The sequence below is a fragment of the Podarcis pityusensis genome (assembly GCF_964106645.2).
Source record: "Podarcis pityusensis genome assembly, chromosome: 1".
Lineage (NCBI taxonomy): Eukaryota > Metazoa > Chordata > Lepidosauria > Squamata > Lacertidae > Podarcis > Podarcis pityusensis.
The window spans coordinates 14,463,363-14,487,123 of NC_138028.1; the positions used below are offsets into that span (position 1 = coordinate 14,463,363).

At 46.4% G+C, this 23,761-nt stretch overlaps 1 protein-coding gene across 3 annotated transcripts; it reads left to right on the forward strand.

Annotated features, from left to right (window-relative positions):
* Window positions 1-5,149: 5,149 nt before the first annotated feature.
* CKB (creatine kinase B) lies at window positions 5,150-23,010 on the forward strand. 3 transcript variants are annotated; one of them, XM_080991864.1, is made up of 8 exons: window positions 5,150-5,305; window positions 7,086-7,295; window positions 9,677-9,831; window positions 13,203-13,335; window positions 14,538-14,709; window positions 16,047-16,170; window positions 17,428-17,617; window positions 22,605-23,010. In XM_080991864.1, the coding sequence occupies exons 2-8, from the start codon at window positions 7,103-7,105 to the stop codon at window positions 22,781-22,783; spliced, it is 1,146 nt and encodes a 381-aa protein (XP_080847990.1). In that variant the 5' UTR covers window positions 5,150-5,305; window positions 7,086-7,102; the 3' UTR covers window positions 22,784-23,010. The 3 variants fall into 3 exon arrangements, with proteins under 3 accessions (XP_080847990.1, XP_080847992.1, XP_080847991.1); XM_080991866.1 differs by lacking the exon at window positions 7,086-7,295 and adding an exon at window positions 7,785-7,972 and having other exon boundaries at window positions 5,159-5,305; XM_080991865.1 differs by having other exon boundaries at window positions 5,185-5,305; window positions 7,090-7,295.
* Window positions 23,011-23,761: the final 751 nt, after the last annotated feature.

Genomic DNA, 23,761 nt, shown 5'->3' on the forward strand with positions numbered 1-23,761 from the left:
TTGGTCCCTGCTCCTGCCAACCTAGCAGTTCAACAGCACGTCAAAGTGCAAGTAGATAAATAGGTACCACTCCAGCGGGAAGGTAAACGGCGTTTCCGTGTGCTGCTCTGGTTCACCGGAAGCAGCTTAGTCATGCTGGCCACATGACCCAGAAGCTGTACGCCGGCTCCCTCGGCCAATAAAGCGAGATGAGCACCACAACCCCAGAGTCGGTCACGACTGGACCTAATGGTCAGGGGTCCCTTTACCCTTTACCTTTACTACCAAGCAAAACTATCAGTGCTTTAAAAAAACCAAAACTCTTTTAAAGAGTGAAAACAGGAGCCTCTACAGACCTGAAAGTCCAGATTCCCTTTGAAATAAAGTAACCAGACTAGAAACACTGTGTGCAATTTGATTTCACTTCTGAAAACCAGGTCTGGAGTAACATGAAGCTGTTGGGCCTGATTCTGCTGAAGTCTTGCAGCCGTACTTATCTGCAATCTCACCCGACTTAGGCTTGTGTTTCCGTGTAACATTAGACGCAACTGGTAGGAAATGATTAATTGGTACTGTTGACAAAGCATATTGTTATATCCCTGTGTAAATCTTGGCCAAGGAACCAGTTCCACAAACATTCAGCACTTTATAGCCGTATATAAGTTAATGGAGCTTTGCAGGGTTCTCAAACATGAAATTCTCCAGATGGGCAGAGCACAAACAATTTCTGTTGGAGTTCACCTAGGAGACTAGATCCAGGGTCAGATTAAATACACTAGCCGGGGACCTCTGTCCCAAATGATTGCACAACAGGCAAAAATTCACCAAGATGAGCTGCAGTTCTGGGGAAAGCTGCACCTGTTGAAAAAACAATGGCAGCATGGTATAGTGGTTACAGTGTTAGGCTAGGACTTGGCAGGCCAGCATCCAAATCCCTACTGAATCATGAAGCTCGCTGGGTGACCTTGGGCCAGTCATTCTGCCTGTCAGCCTAACCTACCTCACAGGGTTGTCGTGAGGGTTTGAATGAAGAATCATGGACAAGACCTTGAGCTCTTTGGAGAAAAAAAGGTGGAATATAACTGCAACTAACTAACTTCCACCACTATTGAAGAGGCATATTTCTTATCAGGAAAGAAAATACCCTAAGTTAAATTAACTGAAAACAGCTTGCAGATACTTAATTGGCTTAGGATTTTATTTATGTTAAGTGATGAATTAATATGTTAAATTTCATAATCTGAAGATTTAAGGATGTTAATGTTTAAGTTAAATTTTATAAGAACTGTGATTTGGAAAACCGTCAAAAGGATATGCAATGAAATTCAACCAAGGGGATGCGAGGAAGTCACTTAACAATGTTAATAAGTGTAATTTTTAATAAGGCTATGATTTATGTTTGTTTGTCTTATGTGTTTGTTTGTTTATAATAGTGTGAAAACCAATAAAAAAAATCTGAAAAAAAGAAAGAAAATACCCTGTGCACATGTTCCCCGCTTCCTCAAAATGATGGGAAGTTCCAGGAACATATATCGCAGTGGAACTTACAGCATTGTCATAATATTTGTTTTATTTGCAAATATACAAGCAGATCATACTGGAAGTAAATTGGCACTCCTACAGCAGGCAGCATATACACAGATCCATCACTAGCTTTCTCATACAAATTGGTATCACCTTCCCCGAAACTCTGATGGAAATCACAGCTCAAGACTGGAGAGAGAGAGAGAGAGCTATCAACAGAACTTCTGCACTTTTCAAGGTCACTCCCAGCTGACCTGTTTTACTGAGCACTCATTCTGAGTTATTTGCAGGGAAGTTGTATGACACAGCGTCAAGCAACTGTTATCTCCACACTTCGCAGAGCATCTTTCTGACCACAAAAAGTCTGGGTGGTTTTAGAAACGGGTTTGTTGTGGAACAGCACCGTATCCTCTGCAAACTACACAACCTGAGTTTGCAGAATGCACATCTCACTTGCTCAGTAGCCACAGTCTGGAAGTGCCCTGACATTTGTGCAGAAGTGAGAATGTTGTCAGGTGTGGTTTCCCATCACGCTTAAAGAAGATGCATTTTAGGGTGACTGGGATGCTGTGCCTTTAACAGTCGTAGAGGAACTTTTGGCAGAAAAACTATTACACAAGCAAAAATGTCCTCTTTACACAATTGCTTCTGTTCCTTGACGACATTTCAAATCTCACATTTTCCCCAAGGAGTTCCAGTTGGTACACACAGTTCTTCCCCCTAACTTTTATCCCCACAACTAATGTTGTTGTTGTTGTTGTTGTTAATAGAAAAATAAGGTGCTGATACGCACCATGAAGTTGTTATAGTAATTGCCACACTTTTAACACTGCGGGTGGGGAAAGGTGCAGGCACTGGCTACCCTTTGAGTACCTTCAGGAAAAAGCACTAGCCACAACGGCCCTGTGAGGTGGGTTAAGTCACGAAAAAGCACCTGGCCCAAGATTACCCACTGACTTCCATGGCTGAACAGGGATTTGATTGCCACTAGTCCAGGGTGAAGCATTCTGTTAGCTAGGCTAACCAGGCTCTTTACTATCCTTTACATCTGGTTAGAGTGAGCCAAGGTTGCAGGTTCAATCCTCATAATGGACAGCTGCATATTCCTGCATTGCAGGGGCTTGGACTAGATGACCCCCAGGGTCCCTTCTATGACCCTAGCTTAGAAAAAGGGAGCAGCTTGCTCAGAGCTCAATCCAGCCTGTGAAAATAGGCTTGCCAACTTTTCAACCGTCTCATGTAGCTGTGCCTTAATCTGGAGCAATTAGCAGGTAGAGCTTTTCACAGCGCAGAAATAAACCTGTTCTCTTCCAAGATCCCACAGACCAAGTGGCTATTAAATAAAGCCTAGCTCGTATGCAGCTCAGCTTCTTTCCCTTGCACAAAAGCATTATAATATTCTCTTGGTGGCTCACTGGGAGAGCAGGTCTACCCATGTAACCGAGTGAGGTGGTAGAATCCCAAGGAGGCTGAAGGGGAGTGGTCAATTTAAGATTGTAGGTGGGCATGGCATTTAAAGACACACACACACACACACACACACACACACACACAACACCTTCACCTATTAAATAATAACACATCTCCCTGCAGTAAAAAAAGTAGCACATCAGTGAGAAACTGGGTCTAGTCTAGCTTGCTTCCTGTTGTGCTAGTTTTCTCCTTGCACTGCTCTCTTCCCACATACAAAAGAAATTTGAAAATGTGAGCCGCTACTTGCAGTTTGAAGAGGTACCCAGGGCTGGCCTGAGATGCAGTATTTTGTTGCCTGTGGAGGGGGACAAGGCGGCACTGTTTCTCATGCCATGTACAAAAGTCAAATTGAATCTTACTGCAACACTGGCAGCGGGACATTTTCATTGACTGCGTCCAGAGCAGCAGGCTAGCTTGGGGAGGGGTTGCGTACACAAGGAATGCCGCAAGGCACACAAAGGTTTGCCTTCCAAAACTTTGTAGACACTCCTTGCCCCACCTCACTGCACCCAATGGTAGGACCGGCCCTGAGCCCATTTTTATACCTCCATTTCACTTATATGTGTTGACTGGCAACACAAGGGATGTGGAGCTGGGAGTGCTGAAACGCTCATGTCCTGTAGGCAGCTGGCTGGAACAGGATCCTGGGATAGATTAAAATAATAATAATAATTATCTTACATTTATATCCCATCTTTTTCTCCAAGGAGCTCAAGGTGACCTACATAGTTATCCCTCTCTCCATTTTATCCTCACAATGACCCTGTGAGGTAGGTCAAGCAGAGAGACTGCCACTGGTCCAAAGTCAATATGGCTGAATGGGGATTTAGAACCCTCTCAATATATATGGAACATTGTCCAGGAGGGCTCATCTTACGACCAGGCCTCACACATGGGAAAAGGGACATGCAAACTCTTCTCCTGTTGGAGAAGCTGCAAAAGAAATATTGTCAGCTGATGCAGAGAAAGGAAGATTCCTACTGAAGGTTGCTTTTCACATGGAATGGAAGGGGTTAAAAAACCCATTTGTCTTAAAGAGTCCTTTCCCAATAAGGCCCCTGTTAAAAAATTATTTGCTGACCAGGCCTCAGCTGCACCTGCTGAAATTCTTTCTGCCCTTCAAGATCTGAGTCCTCAACCACATCTCGCCGCATCTGGGGGAATTTCATTTTCTGTCCAAACCCTTATAGACACAGGAAATGTCTCATCGGCTCACACACCACACCAGAACTGAAAGAGAACACAAATAAGACGCATTTCTGCATTTCTCACGCAATTCTGTGATGAGCAGCAACAAATAAATTAAACCAGCTTTTGAATCATACTGTAAAATAGTAATAAAAAAAACCTTCTTTCTTTGGTAGATTTAAAAGCTGCAGTCCTATGCCTAAGGACTGACCTGGGCATAAGCCCTATCGAAATTGGTGTGGCACTTACTCCTAAGTAGACTTACCCAGGCTTAGCCTGCAAATGCCATGCAGTCGGGTTTGCAGCCCAGAGAGCATTCTCGGTAACTTCTGTGAAGTTTACAGAGAAAGGCAGCAAATCGCTCACATGACTCTCAGGTCTGGCCAGCAACAGATCCCTGACAGATCTTGTTTGTATTTCAGTGCATTAAAAATATATATGTCGTCACGTTCCCCCAAAGAGCTAGGAATTTGAAAACCTTGGCACAAACCGGAATGTACCTGGCAACAGAATATTAATCAGTTTTAAGAAAATACATTTGTGACGTCCAATGATGCTGCAAGTTTACTCAGATGCAAGTCCCATTGCATCCAGATGGGCTTACTCTCAATGATGCATTAAACTTTATTTACATCTTTTTTCCCCCTCCCTGTATTTCAGGTGGGGGGGACGGGGACGCGGTCCTCCAAAGTCAAGGGTAAATAGGACTGCAGCCTGAATCCCATATCCTCAGCCCACGTCCCCGAGGAACTTTCCTTTGCTCTGAAGGTCTTTTGCTTTAGCCTGTCAGAGAGTTTTAAAGTCCGGGGCTCCATCACTTTCTCTTTCAACCTCCGCCGCTCCCCGCCCCCCCCCCCCCAGCGCGCCTCCCCAATCTGACTGGGGAGGCTGGACAGCAAACTGGGGAGCGATAATAGGCAAGAAAAGACGGAGTGAGCTCACCCCTCCTCGAGAGCCGGGATCCAATGGAATGAATGGAATATAAATACTAGCCAATAGGCAGCGTGCTCTGGGTATCTATAAAAGTGATGGGAAGGTGGGGGCCAGGTTCCATTCCCGGCAGGTCTTTCTGGGAGAGCTGTAGGGTTGTAAGAGGCAAAGGGAACAAGCGCTTTGCCTTTTCTCGTCTTTGAAGCCCTCGGTAAGTTTTTGGAGACGAGGCGGAGCAGCAGCAACTGCGGTCCTCTTTAGCAATGGAATGAGACTCCGGTTAGAGATGCAGGCTAGGAGAAAAAGGAGATCGGGTGGCGGCGGCGGCGGCTGTTGTTTTCCTTTTTAGGGAAAAGCAGCCAAGAAATTGCATACGGATAAAGAGAGCTTTCTCTTTTTTTTCCGCTGGGGGTGGGGTTGCCCCAAGATGCGCGTTTGTACGCTTCTTGGGCTTGGAGGGGAACGAAGATGCTAGATTTTATTCCAAGGGTGGGGGAGAGGACGCAGCTCAGAGCTAGGAATGCGTCCACCATAACCAGAAAACAGAGAGATGCTTCAAACATTGGATGCCTCGCTTAAAAAAAAAATTCTTCTGCTGCAGGTGTATTGGTAGGACGCCTCAGTCCGGCTCAGCTGATATTTAGCAGGGTGTTCGCATCCATTCATCCCTCGCCGATGTCTCCAAAGCAGGCAGAGGAATGCGTTATATAATGGGGACTGTTTCATTTTCCATTATTTGCCTCCCGAGCTAAGCGATCGAGAGAAGAGAGCCCTTGTAGCGAATGAGGACTTTTTTTTTTAAGGGGGATATTAGAAAATATCCGGATCAGTTCTGCGGAGCAGAACTGCCCCCCTTGAGAGTGGAGAGAAAGAGTCAGGCGCTGCGGAGAAGCCCCAGGAATCTGGGCGCGCTCGCCGCGTCTTCCTCCCCCGAGCCGTGGCGCTGCCGACTTACGAGCTGCAGCCAGCCAGCCGCCCCTCTCCAAAACGCGGGTCTTGGTCCGCGGTTCTCCGGGCTGCCCCCGAGCCTCGAGCAAGGCAGAAGGAGCCGGCTGCATCGCGGCGGGCGGGGCGGGGCGGGGCGGCGAGAGCGCGGCCGTGCGCCCTGGGCGCCTCGAGCCCGCGCCCTGCCTGCCTGCCTGCTTGCTCCAAGGGGCGGGAGGCGCTCGGCTTCTCTGCGCCCTACGAGATGTACCAGCAGCAGGCAGTCCGTGCCACCTGCTCCTCGCCAAAGCGCTTCCTAGCGCGCGGCCGAGAAGCGTCGGCCGGATTTCCTCGCCCCCTTTCCCGCCTTGCTGGCTTGCTGTGCGCCAAACGCTGCGCATCCCGGACCGGCTTTTCTACTCTTGCAAAAGAGAGGCGAGCCGGGGCCTGGGGCGCAAGAAGAGGCTGGCCTGCTCTCGCTCGCTTTGCAAGCCTCTCCCCGGAGCCTGGATCTCTCTCTCTCTCTCTGCAAGCGAAACTAGGCACCCTTTAGTGCGCGCGTAATTTTGCTAGCGAGGAGATCGCCTCTTCTGCCTCGCTGCAAAAGAAGTCTCCTCCTCCCCGGCCTTGAAGGTCACCCCTTGGGACCGAGGAAAGGAAGGGAGGCGCTCGGTAGCCAAGCTCTTTAAAAGCTCCTGGAGGAAGCGCTTGGGCGGCTTGTTTTCTATTCCTGGCGCTGCCACCGATGCAGCGCCTTGACCTTGGGCAAATCTCTTAGCGACGGCTTCCCCTCTCTTGCGCTGGCCCTGGAGGCGACCTGTGCCAGCAGGAGAGGGAGCCGGGGACGGGGGAACGGGACTGAGCCATGTTTGCCAAGTCCCTGGCATTCCTCCAGGAGGGCAGGTGCCAGGCAGGCAGGGTGTTTGAATGGGCAGGTAGGGCAGGCGGCAAGGTGACCTTGCTCCGTGGCCCAGCCTCCTTCCGGAGAGCGACTGCTAAGCCAGTGCCCTGCGGGAAGAGGCGAGGCGATGGCAACACGCTCTCTTCTTCTTCTCCTTCTCCCCTAGCCAGTCAGGTGCCAGCCATGCCATTCTCAAACAGCCACAACCTCCTGAAGTGCAAGTACTCTGCGGAGGATGAATATCCCGATCTGAGTGTCCACAACAACCATATGGCTAAAGTGTTGACCTTGGAATTGTATGCCAAGCTGAGGGACAAAAAGACTGCTAGCGGCTGCACCGTGGATGATGTGATTCAAACTGGGGTGGACAACCCAGGTAAAAAAAAAATGGACACCTGCTTTGATCCGGATCTGTTCTCCCTCCATTAACGAGGAAGTGCTGCTTTGAAATGGCATCTGGAAGGGGATTCAACCTTGAAGCCTCCAAAAGGCCTGGCTACTTTAAAAAGCCTTGCGTATTGGTGCAAAAGCCCTTGACCACCCAAAACCTTGAAGGTGGCTTTATTCAAGGAATATAAATCCGGTCATTACATGCAATGGCCTCCACCGTCTCCCAGCAAATCCCTATGTAAATACCCTGCTAAATATGCAAACTGCTGCACAAGAAGAATTTTTCTTTTTAACCCAAGTTCTTAAAACTGAGGCTGTTTTATAGATATAAAAAATTTCCCTTCCTTGGTTGTCTTCCGTGGCACTTCTTTGGCAAATTAAAGGGGAGCAGATCTTGGTGACCTTTTTCGCTGTCTGTCTTAACGCTGCCGTGTTTGCGTTTGTTTTGTTTTTGTCACACATTCTCTCTCTCTAGCAAGGATAAAATGGCCCTCTTTAATAACCAGAAGCTGCCTGCCGATGAGGAATACCCAGACCTGAGTGTCCACAACAATCATATGGCCAAGGTCCTAACCCCGGAATTGTACCAGAAACTGAGAGAAAAAGTAACCTCTAGCGGCTGCACCGTGGATGATGTCATTCAGACTGGGGTTGATAATCCTGGTAAAAAGCCTTGATTGAGATTCTTCTCTGGACCGGTGGCTTTTTGCTTAGGCTGGCATTGACCCCTGTGTATGTGTTTGTGTCTGAAGCCATAGCTGTGATTGTGGAAATGTTCCAGCAATTTTACAAGAAGTGTGGTTCCAATGAAACAAGTTACACAACTGAGCCAAACTCATAATTTGTGATGGAGTTTCTTAAGGCTTGCTTCCCCCCCACCCCACACTTCCTAATTTGGAAAAAGTGCCCTGTGCCATTAACCTTAATGGCTTTAAAAGGAGATTAGGAAAAGGCAGGAACATGGTTACTAGTCACGATATCTATATGTACAGGATCAGAGCTGGAGCTCCTCTGAATATTGGTTGCTGGGGAATGGCAGCAGGAGAGCAATGTTGCTCTTGTGCTTTTGGGTTTCCCCTAAAAACTCGCCCTCCCCCCCCAAGGTACCAGACATTTGCCTGAGGGCTGTGTTAACAACTGGACAGGCTCCTGAACTGTGTGCACCTTTGTATAATGGCGATTGCATCACCTAAGCAGTGTGACATTTCCAAACAAGGTTTTTTTGGCCTTCATGGTCCTATATTGGTTCCAGGCAATACACATCTTGGTTAGCTCCATTGGAAACTAGTTCCTTAAAGGACTGCACACCCCCAGACAGCATAAACACACACAGCATGAAGCTAGAATGTATGCCATGATTATGTGAATCACAGGATTTAGCACTGGGTGCAGAACTTGGTTTCCTGGGAAACTTGGCTGGCTGATGGAGAGAAAATGTTTGCAGTCCTTACTGCAGTTTCTGCCGAAACTTCAGAAGCCAAAGGATTCTCTTGATAAAATTCCAGAGGTTTGAATGTGAAGTTTCTTTGCTTCATAACTCCTTGTTCCTGCAATATTAAATGGTGCAAAAAGGAAAGAAAAAATAACTAGTTATGTGGGAAGACGGTTCTCCCTCCCCCTCAAATTGCATCATGCGTACTAGCTTCAGAATCTTGATTAACTGGGTCAGAATTTTAATGTTGATGCTGAAAATACAAAGCCCTGTAAATGAGAAATGGTGGCCAGACTCTTTGAAGAGGCCAGTATGGGGCTTGCCAAGCTGTAACCTTCCACTGGGTGATTATATTCATACGGGGAATAGATGCAATTGAAATTAGTCCTTCGGTTTCAATGGGTCTACTCAGAATATGAATGACGATGGATAATTGCCCATTGTCAGTAATCTGCCAGGCTCTTTCTCAATACTAGGCAGTGCCCCAAAGCTAGAAACCCTTTGTAATATCAGTGAACAAAAACCAGTTAATTGTGACCGTCCAAGTCTAGTTTCGGGATTTCATAAGAGTCGTCCGCGACTGGACCTAACTGTTAGGGGTTCCTTTACCCTTTACCTTTAATGTTTAATGGGGACAGCTATCCAGGCACCTTTGCTAAAACTAGCTTTCTAAAAATATTGCATTTTTGTTGTTGATGTAAGCTGGTGTTCCGGATGGTCATATTCATTTGTCTGCAAACTGCAAAATTTATTGAACTGGGCTTCACCTTTACACCACAGCGAAACATGCTTTACTTATACCTTATAAAGTGAATGGCATGCAAAATCTGTTTTTGTTCTTCCTGATGACTTGAGTGCATGAAGCTGTTGGTATCTTGGAACTAGACTCGAGCACCATCCAAACGTTGGCTTTTCTGGCTTCTTGACCTCTGTAGGGCACCCCTACATTATGACAGTAGGATGCGTAGCCGGTGATGAGGAATGCTACGACGTGTATAAGGAACTCTTTGACCCCATTATTGAAGACCGACATGGAGGCTACAAGCCTACAGACCAGCACAAGACGGACCTGAATGCCGATAACTTGCAGGTAGGAAAAACCTCTTTAGGTTTGTTGGAATTGCATTTTCAATTGACCTTACAGGGCTGACAGGACTTCAGTACATCTGGAGGGGGGAGGCAAAAGCTCCCTTGCCCTGGAACAATATCATAGGTACTTGCCAAATGTTACACCCTGCCTAGGCGCCGCCTCTTGCAAAAGCGAAACAGGCTTCCTTGAAGGCATCCTTAGTTCGACCTTGATATTTGCATGGGTTGACTAGGACGACTGCTCCTGCTGGAAGAATAGTAGACTCAGACTTGGAGAGTTGGGGAAGGGACACCGGGGGCCAACCTCCTGCAATGCAGGAATTTTAACGAAAGCATCCACGACAGATGTCCATCCAACCTTCTTACAAACCTCCAAGGAAGGAGAGTCCATCACCTCCCAACGGGAGACTGTTCCACTGTCAAAGAGCTCTTGCCACCAGAAAATTCTTCCTGATGCTTAGCTGGAATCTCCTTGAAACTTGAAGCCACTGGTTCGAATCCTACCTTCTTAGAGCAGGAGGTAACAAGCTTGCTCCCTCTTCCACATGACAACCCTTGAGATATTTGAAGATGGCAATCATATCCCCTCTTTTCTAGGCTCAACATACTCAACTCCCTCAACCCTTCCTCATAAGGCTGGTGGGAGAAAGTAATAAACTCCCCCAAAGAGCTTGTTAGCACAGCCACCAAACCCATCTAAACCCATATTTCTTAAAGAGGTGATTCTTTCCATTAAAAAGCCCTAATAATGGCTGTCTAGGCATATATGCAGACATAGATAATGATAATTTATTAGGCTTGGTTGTGTGTAGGGGGGCAAACGCCATCTGTAGATGGGTGCTTACTGTGATTGCCTGGTGGCTATTGCTTCTTGGAGCAATTCTGGTGAGACATGTTCCTCTTAAAGCAGGCATATGGTGCCTCTGAATGAGATTGGAGCAGGATGACTCTCTCCCCTTTGCTTCTCTGCTGCTTCTGCAAAGTTAACCCCTCCTCCCTCTGTGCCCCACTCACCCCAGTGTGAAGTTTGGAAAGAACAATTCCTAAGAAAGGAATAGAGTAGCCAGCAATATTTTTATCGTCTGCATAAAACTGATAGTGCTATATGTGGCTGAGAAAACAGATCTTTCTATACCTGTGGTTCTCAGACTTTTTTTCTCTGGGCCACTCTTTCAGAAGAAAAATTTGTTCATGCCACACAATTTTTTTTTATTGGAAAACGAAAAGGAACAACTCTTAGCAGTGCTTGATTTATGGCACGGAACACAACTATTTTATAACATGGTTACAGGACATCCAGGAAGTATAAAACAATGCGGCTACGTATGATCGGGAATCATTCCCAAAATATAATAGATTGTCCTTGGATCTTCCTCCCCCACACCAATGCTGAGAACCACTGATCTATCCATTCACACAGCCGGGGATACTGGGATTGAATGAGCCCTAGATCACGTTGATGGCTGTTGGTTTTAGTGGTGCCATTAGGTAATCTTGGACTTTTAGATGTAATGAGCTTATGGGGCCCCCCTCTGGTAAGCTGTGTTACTTCTGAATGCGGTAGGCTTGACTTGCTGTGCTGGGGGTCTCATTCTGCTGTGTGGGGCCCGGGATCTCAGCCCCCAAGTCCTAACCTGAGTGAGCTACTGGCTGGAGTTGACCAGCAAGCAGTCTTTCTGTGTGTTTGGAAGGTAACTTCCTTCCTGTTTAATGTTCTGTGTGTGCACATAAACACCTGCACACAAAATCTATGGTCCCATCCACACCATATACAGTGGTACCTCGGGTTAAGTACTTAATTCGTTCCGGAGGTCTGCACTTAACCTGAAACTGTTCTTAACCTGAAGCACCACTTTAGCTAATGGGGCCTCCTGCTGCTGCCGCGCCTCCGGAGCACAATTTCTGTTCTCATCCTGAAGCAAAGTTCTTAACCTGAAGCAATATTTCTGGGTTAACGGAATCTGTAACTTGAAGCGTATGTAAGCCGAGGTACCACTGTATATAAAAATATAAATGTACCACTTCATATATAAATGTACCACTTCATATATATAAAAATACATTTATACCACTTCAACAGTCAGGGCTTTCCCCAACAAATCCAGGGAACTGGAGTTGGTTCAAGGTGCTGGGAATTGTTACTCTGTGAGTAATAAATGGCAATTCCAAGGGTTCTTGAGGTTGCAGCGGGGGAACTGTGGCTGTTGAAGTGGGATGAATTTGCTTGGAAGGGATGGTGTCGATGTGGCCAGAGCTTGTTCAATTTAAATTGTAGCCGCTTCTCAGGATTGCTAGTTGGCCTGGTCTCACGGACAAACTGAATCTTGCCGCTTTTCCTCCTTGACCTCATCCAACAATCGGGAGGGCTGTGGAGCAGGGGCAGGACACCTGCCTGGAATGCAGAAGGCCCCAGGTGGAATCCCCAGCACCTCTAGGTAGGGCTGGGAGAGATCTGAAAACCTGGAATTTCTGTCAGTTGGTGTGCCAACAATACCAACGATGGAACTGAAACTTGTATTTTATCATGTGAACCACCCTGAGATCTTGTGTATTATCTTAATAATAATAATAATAATAATAATAATAATAGCAGCAAACTGCCTTATTAATATAGTAATCCCAAGAGCATTCTCTTTAGCAAGTCTGCCATTTATGGCCAAAGTCCTGTAACACGAGCCATGTAACTATGACTTCTTCCCTTCAGGGATTACTTTGCACTTCTCTGCGTGTGGATGACAAAATGCTGCTTTCTGCAGAACTCTAGGACCAGCGCTTTTAATTTAGATCAGGGTTTCCCAAACTGGGGTTTCTAGCTGTTGTGGGACTACAGCTCCCATCATCCCTAGCTAGCAGGACCCAGTGGTCGGGGATGATGGGAATTGCAGTCCCCAAACAGCTGGAGACCCAAGTTTGGGAAACCCTGATCTAGATGCTGGCTGCGCTTGAAATGTTCTGGCTGCACCATCGTCTGGATAGCTCAGTTGGCTAGAGCATGGTGCTGATAACGCCAAGGTTGCAGGTTCGATTCCCACATGGGACAACTGCATCTTTATTCCTGCATTGCAGGGGGTTAGACTAGAATGATCATAAGGTTCCTTCCAACTATATATATATATATATATATATATATATATATATAAAATCGTGGCAGCTGAGAACTTGTGATCTGCTGGCTGGGAAATGCATCTGCACCATCTATAATGCATGGCTGTGAGGCAGGCCATTAAAGTTTCAGCGCAGAAGCTTCTCCGAATGACTTGTGTTTTAATTCCCGGGTGGTTGCACTCATTAAATGCTGGCCGGGACAGCCTGATGAATCGCCTGCGGTTGTGCCGGGGTTGGTTCTAAGACGTTCCTTCCTGTATCTTGCAGGGTGGCGACGACCTGGATCCCAACTACGTCCTGAGCTCACGTGTCCGAACTGGTAGGAGCATCCGTGGCTTCTGCCTGCCGCCTCATTGCAGCCGAGGAGAGAGGCGTGCTATCGAGAAGCTGTCCGTGGAAGGTAAAAGGTTCTGGCATTTGCATGCTGCAAAAAAAAAAAAGCAGCGAGCAGAGACTCTAGCCCGTAGCCCTGAACGTAACCTGATCACGTGGGACGAGGAAGAATGCAAAACGCATGAATCATTCAAGCCTTGTATAAGATGATATACGAGTTCCAGTTAAACAAGGCGCTTGGGACTGAATCCTCTCTGGGTGTGCCCTCCCCCCCCCCCAGTTTAGGTTCTTGGCAGCATTTAGGAAGCTGGCACCTCTGTTCCATAGCACCTCTTTAAAAGACAAAAAGGACAGCATTGTTGTCTCCCAAAGGTGAAATGTGGAAGAGGAAGTTTATTGTGCAATAAAGGCAAGCACACAGCCAGACAAGCCACACCTGTGGCAGGAAGCTGGAGGAGTTCTGGGTTCTTTCCCATGCTTGCATAATAAGTCTTGGCTCCTCCCAGGTATGGAAAAGCATACCTGGCCGCAGATAAGCAAGCGCTGCTCCTTGGTATCCGACAACTTAATAGGGCAACAAAAGGGTTGAGAATAGTGGGCTCAGATTCCCTTTTTTCTCTTCCCCTATCCCTGGGGAAATTGCCAGCTAAGCTGGTAGAGAATTAAAAAATTATATATAAGCACACCTGAGTTGCCATGCTAAGCTTGGATTTGCTGCCATCTTGGTATGCTGAGATCATGTCTGCGGCATGCATTTGAAGCACATGACTTCACCCAAAGAATCCTCGGAATTGCAGTTTACCCTTAGCGGAGCTACAATGATCACCACCTTCAACAAACAGCAGTTTGCAGGATAGGGGAGGGGAGCCACACGAATCGAATCTTAGCTTTGGGACCCAAGGATCATCTAGACCAACCCCCTGCAATGCAGGAATCTCGGCTAAAGCATTCACAACAGATGGCCATCCAACCTCTGCTTATAAACCTCCAAGGAAGGAGAGTCTGCAACCTCCCGAGGGAGACCGTTCCACTGTTGAACAGCTCTTACTATCAGAAAGTTCTTCCTGATGTTTAGTTGGGATCTCTTTTTTTGTAAATTGAAGCCATTGGTTCGAGTCCTAGCTTCCTTTATGATGCGCACATGTATAATCAAAATAAGAACGTTGTTTGCATTCCCTTAAAGATTGTGACGTGTTAACTCGTTTTCTGTAAAAACACACACCAAAAAACCCCAGCAGTAATTCTGCAAGCCTCTCTTGCTTTTTCCAGCTTTGGCTAGCCTGGAAGGGGACCTGAACGGGAGGTACTATGCTCTGAAAAACATGACGGATGCGGAACAGCAGCAGCTCATCGATGACCACTTCCTCTTTGACAAGCCGGTCTCTCCTCTGCTCTTAGCCTCCGGAATGGCACGTGACTGGCCTGATGGCCGGGGCATCTGGTGAGTAACGCCCAGTAGAGGCAACCCTTAGAAAAAATGACGGAAGGAAAGAAATGGGAGGTGCCAATATTGTCTTGGCTGGCAGCACCTAATATGTGTAGGTAGATTCTGGTCTTGCATGTCTTCAACAGACAGGAGGAACAAGCCCTGGTCAGTAAATAGGAGCATGACTAAGCCGCTTCTGGCAAACCAGAGCAGCACACAGAAATGCTGTTTACCTTCCCGCCAGAGTGGTACCTATTTATCTACTTGCACTTTGACATGCTTTCAAACTGCTAGGTTGGCAGGAGCAGGGACTGAGCAACGGGAGCTCACCCGTCATGGGGATTCAAACCGCCGACCTTCTGATCAGCAAGTCCTAGGCTCTGTGGTTTAACACTGAGTAGACAATAACAAAACAACAACACAAAGAAACAGAGTAAAGTAGCAGCAAAAACAAAGTGGGGGAAAAATTAGAGATAAAAATATTAAAGGAGTTAAAAAAAAGAAATGAATCAAGAAAAAAGATAAAGAAAATTATCATTGAGGAGGAGTTTATTTGCAAGGCACCTTCAAACCCTAACACCCCATGGATTGGATCCTAACTAGGCTTCCATTCATGGATGGAACTAAGATCCAGTAGATGTTCCTACTGGCAGAATTTCCCAAAAGTTCCCTGTGCTGCATCTCATGCTGTGCCCCCAAATCTCTAGAGCAGGGGTTTTTTTTGGGGGGGGACACAATAAACTCTAGGGACAAGGGGAGATCTTGATAGTTGCTTCCCCCCACTGTCTTCTACTGGTGGGAATGATAAGTTAGCAGAATTCCAGTTGTGGGATCCGCCTGCCAATGGAATCAAACTCAGGATCTCAGTCCAATCCCATTTTATCCTTCCAACAAACTGAAGTAGAATAGGCTGAGAAATGGCGATTTGCCAGGGCTCCCTACTTGGGATCCGAATTCAGATCTCCAGGATTTGAGTGCATTGTGTTACCCACTGCAAGACCCTGATTTGTTGCTGTTATAGAAACCCAAATGTCTTTACCAGATGGATCCCTACATTTCCAAGGTTTTCTTGTTCAGCTGAAAGCTAAAACAGTCAATCTGTGGTGTGCGTAACATTTGGTTGAAGGCAGAAAGCTCAAAACGCCCTGGGGTAGTTTTGATGGCCATCTAAGAGGGGGGTGGGTTTCTGCAAAGTCACCGTGGGCACAGAAAGCGTCTGTGGAAGATATCTTGAAAGCTACAACTACAGACGGAGCCAGGTTTAAAAATGTGGCTAGCTTAACTTAGATCTATGGCTCGAGGAAAGGTTAAAAGAACAGCTCTCAACGCCGTCCCTGCTTTGTGTCCTTCAGGCACAACGACAACAAGACATTCCTTGTGTGGATCAATGAGGAAGATCACCTTAGAGTTATTTCTATGCAGAAAGGTGGAAATATGAAGGAAGTTTTCACCCGCTTCTGTACTGGGCTAACGCAGGTAAATATAAGTGTGTGTCGAAGCAAGTGGAAGTCTCCTCCCTCCCTCCCTCCCTGTGAGTGTGTGTGTATGTTTTTGTGCTTTGATGTGGTGCAACCTTCTCTGCAGAGCTCAAAAGTGCTGACCTAAGTGTCGGCTCTAAACTTAACGCAGCAGAGTGTGGCTTTGCGAATTCCCAGTTCAGGCAGAGGTGGTGGCGCAGTGAGAAGAGAATGCAGCTGCGTTCTGGCAACAGAGCCCCTGTGCCTGCGCTGGAATGCTTCTTACCTTCGTATCCAGAGGAATGAGAAGTCTCGGGCAATTGACCTTGGCCGTGTGCTCCCAGGGGGAAGGCCTGTCTCTGAAATTTCTGGAGAGCACTGGAATGCAGGCAACCCTGCCTGCTTAAAGCTGTCCTCTTCAGATGGAAACACGGTGCTCTTTGTGGTTGCCTGCATGTACGCAGCAACCTGGTAGGCTCGAATAGATGCTCTAAGGCTCATCCATAGTAGTAGGCTTTTGTAATCTGTTCCTAAGGTGTACCCCTCTGAAAGGGGTAAGAGGGCAGGCTTCTCTTCTGTGTTTCCAAATCTTGCATTAATCATCTGGGTATTTGGTCACTGCCTCTAAGAAAAGAGTCAGTCGAGTGTGAGGCAGTAGCTACATATTGAGTGGGGAACCTGTCTCAGCCTGAGGGCCACTTTCCTTCACAATCAACCTACCAGGGGCCACACGCTTGTGGTGAATGGAGCCAGCTGCAAAAGTTGGCAGGGAAACAGGTGCAGTTTGCAGTATCAAAGCCAGAAGTTTTCATGCTCTTCCATCTCTTCATCCTAGCAGGCAAGAGGCATTTTGTTGCCTTTTGAGGACATACTCCTGAAGGACTGCATTAAGCCTCAAGGCTGTGAGGCCATGTGGTGTAGTGGTTAGAGTCCTAGGACCTGGGAGACCAGGGTTCAAAGCCCCACTTAGCATGAAGCTCACTGGGTGAGCTTGGGCCCAGCCACTGCATAAGCTCCTGGTTTCATCTCCCTTTTATCATCGCAACTACACAGCTCATTCGGTCAGGTTGAGAGACTGTGGCTGGCTTCCTGGCTGAGTGAGGATTTGAACCCTGGTCTCTCAGGTCCCTAGCCCAACACTCTAACTGCTGCAGCCGACTGAATTTTACCACACTGCAATTATAGCCACAAAGGGGCCTTGTAGCTCCTTAATCTTGAGAGAGGAAGGCGTTTCTTCATAATGGCCTGTCTTTTTCCCCACCCCTGACACACCTAGATTGAAAACCTCTTCAAATCCAAAAACTACGAATTCATGTGGAACCCTCACCTGGGCTACATCTTGACCTGTCCATCCAACCTCGGGACCGGGCTCCGTGCCGGAGTGCACATTAAGCTACCCCACCTTGGCAAGCACGAGAAATTTGGCGACATCCTCAAGAAGCTGAGGCTGCAGAAACGGGGCACAGGTGAGGAACCCAAAGCCTGGGCTTGGGGCTTTATATCAAATTTACTCCTTGCTCTTTTGGCAAGAGCAAGTGGTACTCCGGCTGTCCCACAGACCAAGCCGTCAAAATATGCGAAATGATCACAGCAGGCATTTAAAAAAATGAACGTTGAAAATTAGGGCTGCGTATGGCTGTTCTCTTGATTTGGTGGCCGGATCCGGCACTTTGGTTTTGTTTTGTTTTTTTCAAAAAAATTATTAGTTTTCACAATATTATAAACAAACAAACAAACAAGACATACAAACGTAAATCATAACCTTATTGAAAATTAGAGTTATTAACTTTGTTAAGTGACTTCCTCGCTTCCCCTTGGTTGAATTTCATTGCATGTCCTTTTAACGGTTTTCCAAATCCCAATTTTTATGAAATTTAACTTAAACATTAACATCCTTAGATCTTCACCTTATGGAATTAAACATATTAATTCATCATTTAACATAAATAAAATCCTAAACCCATTAAGTATCTGCAAGCTATTTTCAGTTAGTTTAACTTAACAAATTTAACTAAATAATCATTAAATTTATTCCACGCTTCCTGATACTCCTCCTCCTTCTGGTCATGGACTCTTCCAGATCCAGAGTCCAGATCCAGCACTTTGGAATGGCCCTGATGTAACCCTGAGGGCAGCCAGACACGGTCAGAGCAATGAACCCACTTCATGCAGTTGGAGCTGGGGAATCATGTGCAGGGGTTTTTTTGAGAGCAGGGGAGAGCCCTGATTAAGCATACAGGGGGAAGATAAGGTGATGACAATAACTTTCTTTATATGCCACCTACCTGACTGTGTTGCTTCAGCCACTCTGGGTGGCTTCCAACAAAATATTAAAACACAAAAAAGCCCTCAAACATTGCTAACCTCCCTGTACAGGTGTCTTCTGAAAATCAGATAGGTGTTTATTTCCTTGACATCTGATGGGAGGGCATTCCCCAGGGTGGGTGCCACTACCGAGAAGGCCCTCAGCTCTTCCCTCTCAGAAGCAAGCAGGCACCCCACTGTTGGCGCCTGCCCCACTGACAGCCCTGGACTGGGTCATCTCAATTCAGTCTGTGATCCAGTGTTAACAACCATAAGGGGAACCAATCAGGGCAGGGCAGGGGACACTTTTTGACCAGGTGCCCAAAAGGAGTGGTGTTCTTCAGCACAAACATTGGGAGAAGACAAAGCTTTCTATCAGTTTCCTCCCACCAATAAATTTTACTAGTTTCCCACTATTTCCCAATAATAGCCCAATTATAACACTCAGTACGAATCGGTAAAAACCAGGCAACAGCGAAAACCACAGGTGCAGCGAAACATTGGAAGTGGCTCTATATCAAGTCAGAAAACCGATTCATTTGGCTTCATATTACATGCACTGGCTGGCAGCTGCTCTCTAGGATTTCAGGCAGCACTCTTTTCCTGAGCTACCTGGAGATGCCTGGGATCAAACCTGGAACCTTCTGCTTGCAAACCGAGTGCTCCATGTACTGCTGTTCCCTTGTATGTAGTCCCATATTTGGAAATATATATATATAATGCAGCTTCTTGCTGCTTTAGGTTTATGCCCAGCCTGCAGGTCCAGCTGTTAGGCTCTAGGTCAGGCACAGGGAACCTGCAAGCAAATGATGCTTGCCAGGGTGCTGAATTGGCCTGCAAACCCTCAGCCGCAGCAGAGAACATATGGCAAAGCAGAAACTGCTGCTTGCCTTCTATCACTGTGCCATTGAGAGCGTGCTCACTTATGGCTTATGTGTGTGGTACGGAAGCTGTACTACCCAGGACAGGATGGGGTTGTGCAGGGTTGTTAAGGCAGCAGAGAGCATTGTTGGCTGCCCACTCTCTACCTTAGAGCAGATTTATGCCACAAGGTGCCATAGGAAGGCACTGGACATAGTAAAAGATCCATCGCATCCTGGTCACTGTCTCTTCGAGCTCTTGCCGTCGGGACGGAGATACAGGACGATGAAGACAAGAACGAGCCGTCTTAAGAACAGCTTCTTCTCCAGAGCGATCTCGGCCCTGAATGGGAAGCCCGGACTTTGAAAGTCATCTAATCTCCCTTGCTGTATTATACTGTATTGATTAATTAGTGTTTTTATGGAGCAGTCAAGTAATTTCGTTGTCCCCGAAGGGGGCAATGACAATAAAGATATTATTATTATTATTATTATTATTATTATTATTATTGATTGCAAAGGAGCCTTGGAGTCCATTCCTGATTATTCCTTTGCAAGCAGGGCTTGCCTTCAGCACCAAAAGAGAGCCCTGCTGGGATTGATGTTACTCAGGAGCTCTTGAGTGTAGCCAATTCCTGCTGTTCATCACTCTTCCTGCTTTCCGCAGCAATCTTTCCAGCCATGGTTTGATTTATAATAATAATAATAATAATAATAATAATAATAATAATAATAATTTATTATTTGTAGCCCGCCCATCTGCCTGGGTTTCCCCAGCCACTCTGGGCGGCTTCCAACAAAGATTTAAAATACATCAAAATGTCACACATTAAAAACTTCCCTGAACAGGGCTGCCTTCAGATGTCTTCTAAATGTCAGGTAGTTGTTTATCTCTTTGACATCTGGTGGGAGGGTGTTCCACAGGGCGGGTGCCACTACCGAGAAGGCCCTCTGCCTGGTTCCCTGTAGCTTTGCAGGAACCGCCTGAAGGCCCTTGGCGCTGGACCTCAGCGTCTGGGCAGAACAATGGAAAGGAAGAATTCAGACATGCACCTTTGAAGTTGAAAGTGCCTGGTGCAATGCAACATTGGTTGACAGACAAGTCAGTGGAAGGGAGGCTGCATCTGGCCTTACCCACTTCTGCTCTTGATAGTGCTAAAAAAAAGTATATAGTCAGGCAGTGGTGCCTATTAGGCAGTGCAGCCAAGTTGGGGCACCCTTTGAAATTCATCAGGATAACACTAGGGTTGCCATATCTTGAAGGGCAAAACATAGGAGACCTTGAGCTGCTGCCAGCCCGAGAAAGGGGCGCATGGGGTCGTAGCCACACCCATGCACCTCTTTCCCGGGCTCGGGTTGGCAGTGGCCACGGTGTGCAGAGCCAGGATCCCAGCTCCTACCTGATATTTGCTATGATGGCCTCACTCTATGGTGGTGCTTCCACTTCCAGGGCACAGCGCCCTCCAAAGCATATGTGTGCCCCTCCAGCCTCCCTCCAATATTTAAGGAACCCCCCAAACCCAGACATTTACTTTAAAATGTAAAAATATCTGCCTGGATGAGCATGTTGGCTCCCAAAAAGTGGGCATGTCCTGGTTTTCCCAGACATATGGCAACCCTAGACAACACTTAGTTATTAAGTTGAGATAAACATGTGATGTTAGATAGCCATTTGCAAATGGCATCCTGTGAACCTAAGAGGCTGATTCCTAAAGACCAATGTAGTGGAGAAAAATATGTTTTAGGATTTGGTGCAAGGAAGCATAGATCAGGCATGGCCAAACTTGGGCCTCCAGATGTTTTGGGGACTACAACTCCCATCATTCCTAGTTAACAGGACCAGTGGTCAGGGATGATGGGAATTGTAGTCCCAAAACATCTGGAGGGCTAAGTTTGGCCATGCCTGCCATAGATGGACTCTGTATTCCTAAATTTATTAGAGCCGCAGCATGCTACTCGTGTTTTGGAATTTATATCTCCTTATTTGAAGGACCACCCCAAAGCCAGCCTCATAAGTCAAAATAATTAGAAATAACACAGCAATACAACCTCCGGTGCAATAAAATAAGTCATAAATTTGGATCCCATTGTTCACTTTATTGTACTAGCCTGGCTGTGGGGAACATCTTTCATCCCTTCAGGCTAACCTTTATGTGCTTCTAATATATCAAAATATCAAAGTGGGTTACAACAACACATAAAAACATATAACAAAAAGAATATTAAAAAGTTAAAAACAGACCCATTTCTGTCTGGCTTCAGGCCTGGTTATGGTACTAAAACAACCATTACTAAGGATCCTGACTTTTATTAGGAGAAAGAGGCTAGAGATCATCTGTCAATTCTCGTTGGCGTCTCCCTATCATTCATCACCATTAAAGATGGTTTCTTTCTGGAGAGACTGTTGGGAGAGGAGAGCGCCCTGCTTATTTAGGAATATATATATACAGTGGTACCTTGGGTTACATACGCTTCAGGTTACAGACTCCGCTAACCCAGAAATAGTACCTCGGGTTAAGAACTTTGCTTCAGGATGAGAACAGAAATGGTGCTCCGGAGGCAGCAGGAGGCCCCATTAGCTAAAGTGGTGCTTCAGGTTAAGAACAGTTCCAGGTTAAGAACAGACCTCCGGAACGAATTAAGTTCTTAACCCGAGGTACCACTGTATATATATATCCCACAATTCATAAATATCAGAGCAGCTGGCAACAATTGTACATAAAAAACCCCCATACAGTAGAAACAATATAAAATATTTAAATCAGAGTTTGGCAGTTGGCTCCCTATGGTCAAGGAGATGAGGAACTAGATAACCTCTAGAAGACATTTGAAGGCAGCCCTGTACAGTGGTACCTCGGGTTACATACGCTTCAGGTTACAGACTCCGCTAACCCAGAAATATTACCTCAGGTCGCTGTGGGCCGGATAAATGAGTCCCTCAGGCCTTATCCGGCCCACGGGTCTTAGTTTGGGGATGCCTGTATAAGACTATATTTCCCCCCATTTTTTAAAGTTTAAAATTGGGGGTTGTCTTATGCAAGGAATGTTGCTATTATTTATTAATTTTATGCTCAAAAAATAGGGGTCGTCTTATACATGGAAAGATACGGTATGTTGGAAGCCACCCAGAGTGGCTGGGACAAGCCGGTCAGATGGGCGCGGGGTACAAATAATAAATTATTATTATTATCTGCAGGGCCAACTTGGGTTTTATGCAGAGTTCTTGGCTCCCTGTGGTCAAGTAGATGATCCTCAATTTGATCCCCTTTTCCTGTTTGGTTTTCCTCAGGTGGAGTGGACACGGCTGCGGTGGGAGGCGTCTTTGATGTCTCCAACGCCGACCGCCTTGGGTTCTCTGAGGTGGAGCTGGTACAGATGGTGGTTGATGGGGTGAAGCTCCTGATTGAAATGGAGAAACGCCTTGAGAAAGGCCAGTGTATTGACGACCTCATCCCAGCTCAGAAATGAAAAGCACTTTAACACCCCAGCTCTCCCCCATGCTTCTTCCTAACTTATTGGATAATTAATTAAAAAAAAAAAAAGATGCTCCAATCAAAATCCTGGAGTCGAAAGAGAAATTCCCACTTAGTAACACTTGTAGAAAGTCTTCCATCCATATGTGTTAGAGTTTATTTTTTTGATGGCTGAAATGTCACGGAGAAAATGAAATAAAAACCATTGTTTGGCCTGACAAATGATTGATTTGTTGCCTTCTGTTTTTCAAGGGCATTTAGTGGCTTCTGGCTCCTCAGGGGGTAGTGGGAATTGGGGATGAACTAAGATTATAAGATAATTTATCCTTTGACTCTAGTTTGCTTCACCATCATTATTCTAGGGCCATTATGCAAATCCTGAATTGATATATACTCAGAACTCACTCTCTCCCATATTTATGTATCTTCCTATATAAAGAAACATGTAAGATTTGCATGCCTCCCAGTTGAACACCCTGCCATCAGATGTCAAGGGAAGGGGTGCCAACTTGAATAAAATATTGTGGGGGCCCAGCCTACATAATCGATCACATGACGAAGTGAATGGGAATGCCCATCAACTTTGTGGGGCCCAGCCCCCTCAAATATTTTATTGTGGGGGTCAAAGCACCACAGCCCCTAGGAGTTGGTTCCCTATGGTCAAGGAGACTGACTGCAGCAAGAGGAATGGCAGGCAACCCCAGATGAGGTACCACTATACAGTGGTACCTTGGGTTACAGATCCTTCAGGTTACAGACGCTTCAGGTTACAGACTCCGCTAACCCAAAAATAGTACCTTGGGTTAAGAACTTTGCTTCAGGATGAGAACAGAAATTGTGTGGTGGCAGCGGCGCGGCAGCAGCAGCAGGAGGCCCCATTAGCTAAAGTGGTACCTCAGGTTAAGAACAGTTTCAGGTTAAGAACAGACCTCCGGAAGTTCTTAACCCGAGGTACCACTGTACTCCCATAGAG

Bases quoted from the DNA above. Each gene is read 5' to 3' on its own strand.
- CKB (XM_080991864.1), top strand. From the start codon at position 7,103: ATGCCATTCTCAAACAGCCACAACCTCCTGAAGTGCAAGTACTCTGCG. The intron at 9,832-13,202 runs GTAGGAAAAACC...TGTATCTTGCAG, and splicing joins TGAATGCCGATAACTTGCAG to GGTGGCGACGACCTGGATCC. The intron at 16,171-17,427 runs GTAAATATAAGT...TGACACACCTAG, and splicing joins TCTGTACTGGGCTAACGCAG to ATTGAAAACCTCTTCAAATC.